Source organism: Aspergillus terreus, genomic scaffold (assembly GCF_000149615.1).
Source record: "Aspergillus terreus NIH2624 scaffold_1 genomic scaffold, whole genome shotgun sequence".
NCBI lineage: Eukaryota > Fungi > Ascomycota > Eurotiomycetes > Eurotiales > Aspergillaceae > Aspergillus > Aspergillus terreus.
The window spans coordinates 793,326-805,061 of NT_165972.1; the positions used below are offsets into that span (position 1 = coordinate 793,326).

The 11,736-nt window shown below is 54.2% G+C and overlaps 3 protein-coding genes across 3 annotated transcripts; 1 reads left to right on the forward strand and 2 right to left on the reverse strand.

The window, feature by feature from the left end:
* Positions 1–3,279: 3,279 nt before the first annotated feature.
* On the forward strand, positions 3,280–7,587 carry pmcA (putative P-type calcium ATPase; the record flags this gene model as incomplete). Its single annotated transcript, XM_001210365.1, has 1 exon — positions 3,280–7,587. The coding sequence occupies one exon, from the start codon at positions 3,280–3,282 to the stop codon at positions 7,585–7,587; it is 4,308 nt and encodes a 1,435-aa protein (XP_001210365.1).
* A 572-nt stretch (positions 7,588–8,159) lies between these two features.
* Positions 8,160–9,863, reverse strand: ATEG_00280 (purine-cytosine permease family protein; the record flags this gene model as incomplete). The annotated part of the gene is made up of 4 exons (XM_001210366.1): positions 8,160–8,297; positions 8,350–9,112; positions 9,168–9,391; positions 9,444–9,863. 4 exons carry the CDS (start codon positions 9,861–9,863, stop codon positions 8,160–8,162), a joined length of 1,545 nt encoding a protein of 514 aa, XP_001210366.1.
* Positions 9,864–11,066: 1,203 nt separating this feature from the next.
* ATEG_00281 (uncharacterized protein) lies at positions 11,067–11,570 on the reverse strand (the record flags this gene model as incomplete). Its single annotated transcript, XM_001210367.1, has 2 exons — positions 11,067–11,385; positions 11,443–11,570. 2 exons carry the CDS (start codon positions 11,568–11,570, stop codon positions 11,067–11,069), a joined length of 447 nt encoding a protein of 148 aa, XP_001210367.1.
* Between the last annotated feature and the right edge of the window lie 166 nt (positions 11,571–11,736).

The window sequence follows — 11,736 nt, forward strand, 5'->3', positions numbered from 1 at the left end:
CATTTCAATAATTTACAGTCATGTAGGTACCTGTGGTAAACCCGTTTCTTGAAGGCCTCTGAGCGTTGCTGATCTTCCGAGTGGCCATACTTGCACTCTTTGGCAAATGCGTTCCAGCCCTGGAGACAACGGTTGCCTCTACCACGGCTGCGAGACCCGGCCTGGTAAACAGCACCTAATAGGTACTACCTATGGATATTGTAGATAGCCGTCTTCTATGTCTGTCGTAATCCCTGTGACGTGAAGCCTTGCGAGCACAAAAAGCCCCGCAAGGATACAACACTTCTGGGCGCGATAGTCCCGCTTGCCACAAATGGGACCTCTGTCCCGGGAACGTCTTTGCTAAGACGTATGAGAATTGCGTGTCTAGAAACAGAGGTATCACCGGGTCTTGGGTTGATCAAATGCCCTTGAATCATGCTACGGGCGAACCCACGTTCCACAGAGCCCCCCAAGAACCGCACAAAGGATCCCTTGATATTGTATCCTCAAATACGACCCTTCCGCTCCAGCTCTTAGGTACCTCGAATGAGTGGAAGCTTCGTTACATAGGTATTCTATCCCTTGAGAGACCCAGAAGTGCTATCAGCTTGGCAAACTTTCATCGTTTGCGAGTTCAAGGGCCCGTGCTATTGTCGGTGAGTTCGTAGTATGTAGACTCATGGTCGTCTAAGCGGCATCGCATCGCTGTCTTGGTATCAAGGGGGTCTCCTATATGCCCGTTCTCAAATAGGGAGTATATTGTCGATCAGTTCACTTGCGTAGGTATCCTTATGCAATGCTAGACCTCGTCTGTGGCCACAAAGAAGGGAAGAAATATTGCACCCAGTCTTTTCCGGGTCCAAAGCTGACTAGGACATGACTTAGCCATGTCCAACCGAAGGAGATGACTCCTGAAACGCGTTCAAACGCTTCCCAAGACATTTTTGGGATAGCGCGTGTTTATCTGCGCGAGCCCAGAGGCCAGGTTGCGGGTATTCGACGCCAGCTTTGGGCGGACGCATCTGGCTTTGTCCAGAAGAATCAGGCGTTTGTATGGAGGAATGCACTGGGCGCCATGTTGACGCTGAAGCTGATTGGCGGGTGAAGTTGCCCAAGCCTCGGCTGGCTAGGATATCGAGGATGTCTTCAGTAAGCTTCTACTGGTGGCATGGAGTTGTCTACATCACTTCCGGATCTAACCCAACCCACATCCAGGCTCTGATGGGTGTTGGGTCATACGACGAAGTTTGCGAAGTCGGCCTAATGGTATCTTGGAACAGGTTGCCAACGTATGTTCTTTGTAGAAATGGAACACATTGCTCTATTCACTCGGGTACGTGCGTGTGCGCTCTAGGCTGGATTGGATCGACGTTGTAGATGAGCAGCGCACGCTGGGGCTGGCCGTCCGCGCGGCGGATTAGGGCGGCCGCCAATAATGTAGCGGATGGAATTCCTTCCACCCAAGACATGATGCTCATTAGATGAGTAGACAAAGTATAGACAGTAGATTGACTTGTGGTGGTCATGTTGCCTCAGTATATAGCTTATACGGTGGTGTCTACAGGAGAGAGACAGAGAATGGGGAGAGGATGATGTTATATGGAGCGCGTTGTGGTGAATCCATGGATACTTGTCGTAGTCAAAGAGGTTGATTGTATTTACTGCGGTCCCACCGTGAATTTAGTATAAAGGATTCTTGAAGTTTCAGAGGTAAGGATGCTCCATGATACCTGGTACTCTGTACTACTACTATTGAATTCTTTATCTTCACATGAATGTGACTGGACAAAGTTGTAGGACAACAGCGAAGAAAGGAAGGGAATAGTATGCCAGACTAGGAGTAAAGGAAAGGTCTGCACCGCCCAAATGCCAAGGCTGGTGGAACCGTTAGTACGTTCTAGCAGATTGGCCCTGTTCCCGAGGCAAGAGTGAAGCGCTGGGAATGGTTCTTAATAATGATAATAATAATACTGTAATAATAGAATCGGAGTACATGGTGGCGACGTATGCAACTCCCGTCCTCTGTCATTCTAGTCGTATGGAGTAATGAGGGGATCAGCGTCTAGTTGTCATGCTCAATTGGTGTGCAAAGTATACAGATCAACAGGTGAGATCAAATAGGATCGATGGGAGTAAAACTATCATTAAGATTATTACTTATTGGGAGTGATCGAATAATTCATAAGAAAGTAAATGATCAATAATATCCCTCATAAATAAAACAAAATAAACGATAGACGGAAGAAATAATTAAAAGGAGAAATCGAGTGAGGCAGTGCAAACCCGCTTCCGACGAGTGACGGGCCAGCAATGGACTCCGCTCGAAGAGGAGCAAAGGTGGCAATTGCAAACATCGCATCCAGATTTCTGGCTCTACGGTCTCCTGTCATGGAGTAATTCAGTATCTGAATATTTGAAATCCTGATAGACCGTATACTGCTACTGTCCCCAAGGTAGATTGTACTCTAGAGGGAGTACCCTAAGTAGATACCTTATTGTTTAGGGTCTCGACCGCGGTGGAGACGGCCGCAGCCAGTCTCCCTGATTGGGTCCAGGCCTGCAGTCGGCGGGATTGGCGTCATGACCGCTACTAGACCTGTAACTCACTTGCGTCTCCAACTTTTCCCTCCTTCTTTTCCTCTTCTCCTAATACCACTGAAAACATTGAATGTACATGCGGTCGTCGGAGAGACCTCCTCGAGACTTCCTCCTCACGTCCCTTTCCCTTTCTCCTCCCATTCAGCCCTCACTCCATCTCACCAAGCAGTGAGGCTGTACTCTGTACTTCCCGTCATTGCTCCCCCCCCGGATTGGGTAAGAGACCCTGCGGCCTCATCCCATCCTCCTCCTCTCGGGTCTCTGGGCTCATGCATGCGCTGACACCTCATCACCCAGTGTTTCTCGCTCCAGTTCGCCGGGGTAACACCATAGCCCTGGACAATCGCTGCTCCACCTCTCTCCTTTGCGACTGAACCTTCTCTCCCCATCTTTCACTCTCACCTGGACAGCCACCGGCCTCGGTTGATTGCAATCTATGTGGATAACCCCCATTCCTTGTCAACACCAGACACCGTATGGGTTAAGAATCGACCTCGATCACTCTCCGGATCCGTTCGGCCAAATCTCCCGCGCCAACTCACGCCCATGACCAGTTTCGCTTGCATGTTATCGCAGGATCAAAGTGATCTGCTCCCTCTGGAGCCGCATTCTTACTGATATCGATATCCCTTTCTTCCGCCTCGATCCCTTTGTCTCTCTTTGGACCCACTCTAACGGTGCGACCCCCTTGGGACCATCATGGCGGATTCCCCAGACGAGAGGCCGGGTTCCTCCCCGTCCGCGCCCCAGCGACGCCGCGAGAGAGCTCCAACAATCACCATCGACACCTCTGCCATCACCCAGAGCCCAGATCACCCCATCCCGCCTCCCCAGATCATCCCGCCGCCCTCGCAACCTTCCCTGCAGGTCACTTCAGACAATGCCGAAGCGACGGACACCAGGGCGCTCCTGAACAACGACAGCATCACGCCCTCTGAAGGCGTTTCCCCTGGCTCCATTCGTTCATTCGGCTCCTCCGAACTCCGCGACTACGATAGCCGGCCTACCTCCCCCCATAACTTCTCATCTCCCGCCTCCAAGATGACCGAGCCGACGCCCAATTCCAACTTCCTCTCCGTCCCGGGTGCGAGGTCGCGCGGGAACTCCCTGGAGTCCGAAGACACGAACCATTCCTCGGCATCATACGGCGGAGAGACGTTCATCGGCACGTCAGGATCGCAAGGGTCCCGGGCGGACTTGAACCGGAGTGTTGTGCTCGACGACGAAGAGGCCCTCCGACCCGATCCCGGCCGGGAAGATGAGTTCGATGTGGAGGATAATCGATTCGCCTTCTCCCCGGGTCAGTTGAATAAACTGCTCAACCCGAAGAACCTTGGCGCGCTACATGCCCTCGGTGGTCTGCGTGGGTTGGAAAAGGGTCTGCGGACGAACATCAACAGCGGTCTGAGCCTGGACGAGACGACACTGGAGGGCTCCATCAGTTTTGAAGACGCAACTTCGACGACACCCCAGGACCCCGTCCCCAAAGCAGCTTCCCAACCACCGCGTCAGGCTACCACGTCTACCATGGGCACATCCCCGAAGCAATCCGACGACTCCTTCTTTGATCGAAAACGCATCTATACCGAAAATAAGCTACCCGAAAGAAAAACCAAAAATATCCTGCAATTGGCCTGGATCGCATACAATGACAAGGTGATCATTCTCCTGACGGTGGCCGCCATCATCTCCCTTGCCCTCGGAATTTACCAGTCGGTGCGGCCATCGGACGGCGAGGCCCGGGTGGAGTGGGTCGAAGGCGTTGCCATTATCGTGGCCATCTTGATTGTTGTGGTGGTGGGTGCGGCCAACGACTGGCAGATGGAACGTCAATTCGTGAAACTGAACAAGAAAAAAGAAAACCGGATGGTCAAGGTGATCCGTTCTGGAAAGACGATGGAGATCTCGGTTCACGATATCCTCGTGGGTGATGTGATGCATCTTGAACCGGGTGACATGGTTCCGGTGGATGGCATCTTTATTGACGGCCATAACGTCAAGTGTGACGAGTCCTCGGCGACCGGTGAGTCTGACTTGTTGCGCAAGACTTCGGGAGATGAAGTCTACCGTGCGATTGAGCATCACGAAAATGTCGCCAAACTGGATCCTTTCATCGTATCCGGCGCGAAGGTGTCCGAGGGAGTGGGAACGTTCTTGGTCACGTCGGTGGGCATTCACTCGACATACGGAAAGACGTTGATGTCCTTACAAGATGAGGGCCAAAGCACGCCCCTTCAGGCGAAGCTGAACGTATTGGCCGAATACATCGCCAAGCTTGGTCTGTCCGCCGGTCTGTTGTTGTTCGTGGTGCTCTTCATCAAATTCCTTGCCAACCTGAAGCATGGGGGTACTGCCGACGAAAAGGGTCAGGCGTTCCTGCAGATCTTCATTGTTGCTGTGACTATCATCGTCGTGGCGGTTCCCGAAGGACTCCCCCTGGCGGTCACGCTAGCGCTTGCGTTCGCCACGACGCGTATGCTCAAGGATAACAACTTGGTGCGGCTGTTGAGAGCCTGTGAAACCATGGGCAATGCGACCACCATTTGCTCCGACAAGACAGGAACCCTGACGGAGAACAAGATGACGGCCGTAGCCGCTACTTTGGGACTCGCGTCAAAATTTGGAGACAAATCCGCCGAATCGGCCTCTCCGCATGGTTCAAGTGGAAACCCAGATCCATCAAACCCCTTGTCACCCTCTGAATTTGCCTCGAGCCTGTCTGATCCTGCGAAACAACTCCTGCTCGACTCCATCGTGCTCAACTCAACCGCGTTTGAAGGTGAAGAGGATGGCAAGATGACCTTTATCGGCTCAAAAACTGAGACGGCCCTCCTCGGCTGGGCTCGAACGTATCTGGGGATGGGTTCGGTCAGCGAGGGTCGGGCCAATGCCGAAATTGTCCAGATGGTACCGTTTGATTCCGGCCGCAAGTGCATGGCAGTTGTCATCAAGATGGATAAAGGGAGATATCGGATGCTGGTTAAGGGTGCCTCGGAAATTCTGGTCGCCAAATGTACGCGTGTCGTTGAAGATCCGACGAAGGACTTGTCTGAAAAGCCTATTTCCGATCAAGACCGGACCACGCTGGACACCCTCATCACCCGCTATGCCTCTCAGTCACTGAGGACCATTGGTCTGGTCTATCGCGATTTCGAGCAATGGCCCCCTCGCGGCGCTCGCACCCTAGAGGATGACCGCAGCCGCGCCGATTTCGATTCGTTATTCAAGGACATGGTGTTGTTGGGCGTCTTTGGTATCCAAGATCCTCTCCGAGCCGGTGTTACTGAATCGGTCAAGCAATGTCAGCGAGCGGGGGTCTTCGTGCGAATGGTCACGGGTGACAATATCCTGACGGCGAAGGCCATTGCCCAAGAATGCGGCATCTTCACGCCCGGAGGAATTGCCATTGAAGGACCCAAGTTCCGCAAGTTGAGCACCAAACAGATGACGCAGATCATCCCACGACTGCAGGTTCTCGCCAGATCCAGTCCCGATGACAAGAAGATCCTCGTCACGCAGCTGAAAAAGCTCGGGGAGACGGTCGCGGTCACCGGAGACGGTACAAACGACGCCCAGGCTTTGAAGACCGCCGACGTTGGTTTCTCCATGGGCATTACCGGTACAGAAGTTGCAAAGGAGGCCTCGGACATCATCTTGATGGACGACAACTTTGCATCGATCATCAAGGCCATGGCCTGGGGTCGGACAGTGAACGATGCGGTCAAGAAATTCCTGCAATTCCAAGTCACCGTTAACATCACAGCTGTAGTTCTGACCTTTGTCTCGGCCGTGGCTAGCGACAGTGAAGAGTCCGTCCTGACTGCTGTTCAGCTTCTCTGGGTCAACCTGATTATGGACACTTTCGCAGCCCTCGCCCTGGCGACAGACCCGCCGTCTCCCTACGTTCTGAACAGGAGGCCCGAGCCGAAATCAGCGCCGCTGATTACCTTGACTATGTGGAAAATGATCATCGGACAGAGTATTTATCAACTAGCCGTCACGCTGGTTCTGAACTTTGCCGGCCATAGCATCTTGGGCTATGAGGGTACAGTCCTCCAGACTGTGGTGTTCAACACCTTTGTGTGGATGCAGATCTTCAACCAATGGAACTCGCGCCGGCTGGACAACAACTTGAACATTTTCGAGGGGTTGTTCCGCAACCGGTGGTTCATCGGAATTCAGTTCATTATCATTGGATTTCAAATCTTGATTGTCTTCAAGGGTGGCCAGGCCTTCTCCGTGCACGAACTGAACGGGGCCCAATGGGGAGTTTGTTTGGTGCTTGGTGTTATTTCGCTTCCCGTCGCGGTGATCATCCGGCTTTTCCCTGACGAGTTTATCTCCAGACTCATTCCAAGGTTCTGGCATCGGAAGAAGAGCCCCAAGCTTTTGGTGTCAGACGAGGACCGGCGGTATGAGTGGAACCCGGCTTTGGAGGAGATCCGGGATCAGTTGAAATTCCTCAAGACGGTCCGTGGAGGTCGTTTGCGGCATCTCAAACACAAGCTTCAGCATCCGGAGGAGCTTTTGCCGCGATCTCGCAGCAATTCCCGCTCACGAGACGATTCGATCCCGGGTACTCCTGTGGGTGATGGCAGTAGTTCTCCGCCCCAGCCGGCCACGCCGGAACGGTCGAGACGGCGTACTCGGTCTCGCTCCAGCTCGACTTTTGGACCTGCAGCGGCAATGGCCGGCGTTGTGGCCGGGAGCATCGCTGGCTGGTCGCCAATTGAAAGAGCGCCCTCGGGAGAAGGAGAATCGTTCAAATTCGATACGAACAACCCACGGGCCGGACTGGCCAAGCAGCAGGGCATTGAGATTCATCCTGACACGGCCGCGGATGACCAGATTGTGGGCGATTACCTAGCTACGTCGAAGACTCCTCCCAGCCAGAACCCAGACCTCCTCCCTTTCTTTGAACATGCTCCTGTCCGGGCCCCCTCCAGCCACAGCAGGAGGTCCACGTCGCAGCGATCTCGCTCAAGCCAGAGCCAAAGCCGGTCGTAGGGCCGTGTTCTCTGCCTGTGATAATATCCGAATACGCTTATGGTCATAGGGCCATGCAACGATGTACACATACGCGTCTTACCTTTCCCTTTGTCTTTTCCTGTCTTTGGGTTGTTTATGGCTCACTCGTTCGCCTTGCGTCCGTGGAGCTTTGTTTTTGTTCATCTCGGTCCTTTTACTAGATACCGCTCTGTTTGGCGTAGGAGGGTTGAAAAGGTGTGTTGCTTGTTGCTTATAGACTAATTGCAGAGGTGGCTGGCTGGCGCAGTGAGGATGGTCTGATATATTCGTACTGTACATACAATCAAAATTCTTATGTGTTGGTGTCTTTCGTAGGCCGGCGTGTATTATCCATACGAGTATGTCTCTATTTCAATTCGGAATGAGTGTATCTAACAATGGTCATAAACACAGGACAATGACGTTTGGCGTCTGACGACTTTTCTATAAACACGATTGCAGCTGCTCGCGTCTGCTGATAATTCAATGAAATGTTCGGAGCATGCAACATGTGCAGTACGGGCGTATCCTCAAAGCCCGTCCATGCATGCAATCCCATAACCTCGGGTAGTTCACCGACCGACAATCTTCAATTCCAACAACCTCAGCGGTGGAAACACCACCCCGGTGAAGCCAATACCCAGCCAGATCCCCAGATCACAGCTGTCACCGACTAGCTGGGCGACGGGGCCGGTATAGTAGACTTGGTTCTGCACAGGTTAGCACGCTTCCGAGCCTATCTCAACAGAGAGCACGACTCACCATGCCGACAATAGCACCAGCCCAGCCGATTAGAAACGCCGCGGTCGACGCAATGCCGACGGGCAGCTTCTGGCGGTCATTCCACGCACCCCAGTCGTAGTGCTTGCAGCGGTGGAAGATCAGGTCCTCGAGCACGCTGATGGTGAACCAGATGACGACCCAGTACCCGATGAGCGGGAGGAAGTTCTTGAAGATGTCGTAGAGGAAGTTGCGGCCGCCGATGGCGCAGGCCATGTATACGACGGTCGTGAAGACGGTAAACACGGGCCGCGGGATCTTGCGCCACATGTCGCCGAGCATCTGGAAGTTCATGGCCATCGAGTACGACCCCGGCGCGTTGTTCGACACCACCGTCACCACGTTCACCACCGCGCACAGCTTCCCAAACGCCCCCAGCCGCTCGTACCCGGCCATCAGCAGGCTGCCCGGCGTGCCGTCGTACAGCTCCGCCCACCGCGCCGTGTGCGCCACCCCCGACCCCAGCCCCGCGCCCAGCAACAGCGTCACGCACATCGACAGGCTGCCGCCCACGGTTGTGACCGTCCAGGTCCGCCACCGGCTGATGTCCGGCGGGAAGTACACGTAGTAGTCGGCGGCGAGGGGCACCCATGCCAGCGCGACGGACAGGCAGAGCGAGAAGAACGCGGCGCGCTTGGTGTTGACTTCGGTTGCCGTGCCGGATGATACGGTGTGCAGGTCGAACTGCGGGCCGGCTGAGCCGGTCAGCACGCAGAGCACGATGAACTGCGGGAACCAGGCGTATCTAGCTGGGGGTTAGAGTCGGAGAGGGCTAAGGGAAGAAGAAGCAGGGGACGTACCGTTCATAGTACTGGAAGATGGACATGCCAAAGGTGGCCATGACGAAGCTCGCCAGCGAGACGATGACAATGCCCACGACGACGGACACGCTGCCGCCGGAGATCTTGGACAGCAGCTGGCCGCCCACCATGGCGTTGACCATGCCGTAGCCCAGGTTCGTCAGCACGTTCAGCACGCAGCAGATCTTGCTGGGGTAGTAGCCCATGAAGTAGCGGGCGACGATCTGTCCGCCGTTAATCAGAAGCAAAGCAGGTAGAGAGTGGTTGAAGACATACAAGCGTGCGGTTGCCACTTCGCGGCCCCCAAGTACTCATATACCCAATGGCCAATCCGCCCAGCAGATTGCCAAAGACGGCGCAGAGGGCCGCGTCGGTGAAGCTCAGATGCATGACGAGCGTGCCGATCGACCCGACGACGATGTTGTTCAGGGCCATGCCCATGCTGAACCACATCAGGAACATGTGGAAGATGTGTTTGGTGTCGGGCTTGACGCGCTCGTCGAGCGGGATCGGCTCGATGCCGCGGTTCTCCAGCCCCTTGATGCATCGCGCCCAGCGCTGGTATCTTGACCGCAGCGTCGTGCGGTAGCCTGGTGACTGTGGCGGTGGTGGATGGGCGTGGTCTGTGTCGTCCGACGACGGGGCGAGGCTGCGGACGGAGGGCGACACGCGGTCTTTTTCCAGATCGGGCTGCATGCTGGGCTCATATAGCGCTGGAGGGCTGGTCTTTCAGCAGAGAACGAGCGAGACGGACGGGAGAAGGATCAAAAAGAGCCGATGATGCCAATGCCCGCTGTGCCCTCTGTGTCACGGTGAAGCTGTCGCAGACTGAGACTACCGAATGACAGACGGCCGTGAGAGGCGCTGCGGTAGGTGCTGTATAAATAGGGCTAGCAAGGAAGGGGGGATTCCAGAGTGTAAAAAATGGAGTCATGATGTTGCTGCTGCTGCTGCTCTGCTGCTGCACTGACATCACCCTTTCTGTGCCGCAACACGGCGCGCGCGCTGCTCCAGCGCTCATGTCGACATTCCACAAGCAAGGACGCCAGTCGGATGCCTGCTGCAAGAGCCCGGGAACATAGCCAGTGCATGAGGCCCGAGAAGGCGTGATGTGCTCATCTCCTGATCTCTATCCTCTTGCCAAACAGGGCCGCGGAATTCGGGGACATGGAGACGTGGCTCTCTACACGCTCAGTCCCCGTTATCACCGTTGTCTCGTGTGATTATCAGGCACTCCGAGCTCATCCGCTCGACGGTCGTACCTTGACGCGATTTGTCACAGTCGTGCGCATCGCATACCATGGCTGGTATCTTGACGTATAAGCTCGTCGCAGCCGGTTGTCTGGTATGCACCAACCACGCAAGGAGAGACTATGTCGATCACTTCGTGAGAAGCTCTGTGAGCCCGAATCCCGAGCCAAATACCTGCAGCGCAAGAGGAAGAGAGTTCGGCAAGTATGGGTATGGCCATAGCGTCGGCGTGGATCTGCTTGCCCCGCGGACATTGCTGTCGTGATGTGTAACTTGGTAGTCATCATGTAATAGTCTGCATGGATTGCTTGTTTGGATAACTGTACACGGCTTGCATGGCGTGCATGGCATGCATAAAGTGTGCATGCATGCACTGATTTGCAAGGTTATATCATGGACATCCCTTTGTATTTAGACTTAGTCAGTCTTGCATAGGGTTACCTACGGAGTACATTTACTGCACCTAGCACAATACAATAGCAAAACGAACATGCACATAAGAAAGCAATTCTCATTCATTATTCCATGAACATAGCATTCCATACGCCTGCCGTTGCAAACCACCTCTACCCGACCATAAACTCCAAGCAACCAAAGCTACCCATATCACCGTTAACGATCAACAAACCAAGAAACAAACCAACACATCTACCGACGACGACCACGAATACCTGCACTCGGAGCAGAAGACACAGAAGAAGATTCATTGCGATTAGACAGCGAACTCGCCGACGCAGGAGACGACGCTAGAGATCCATCCGCGCTAGATGACGAAGTAGTATCACCAGGAGCAGTACCAGCCGCAGCCGCAGACGCAGAACGAGCTCGCTCAAGTCTCGCGACCAGGGCCTCCTCCGCCTCGTAGCTGAAGGGGACGTGGATGGGGCCCACGAGCCGGTTGTACTCGTCGCGCAAGTAGTAGGTGATGTGTCTTCTTGGGTCGAGAGGGGAGCCGTGCGCTGCCTGACTATAAGCATATTGTTAATTAGGCGTCTTTGTTTGAGGATAAGGAAGAAAGACTTACGTGATGATTGCACCTAGGGCAAAGGGCGGTGCGACGGACTGGATGTGACGCTGGTGTGCTAGGCGACGAAGATGGTTGTCACGGCCGGCGAGGATGTTGGGAGGGTCGAATTCGACTTTCTCGATCATCTTGAGGTTCTTCTTGTGGATTGGATTGTGCAAAGACTCTTGTTTTGTCGTGAGGGTGAGTTATAGCGCACTAGTATCAATAGACAAGGCTTGACAAGGCGTTTGGATATGATGAGGCAGTCGATGCATGTTGTCTAGAGGGCTTTTATAGAGACGATAGGCGCGT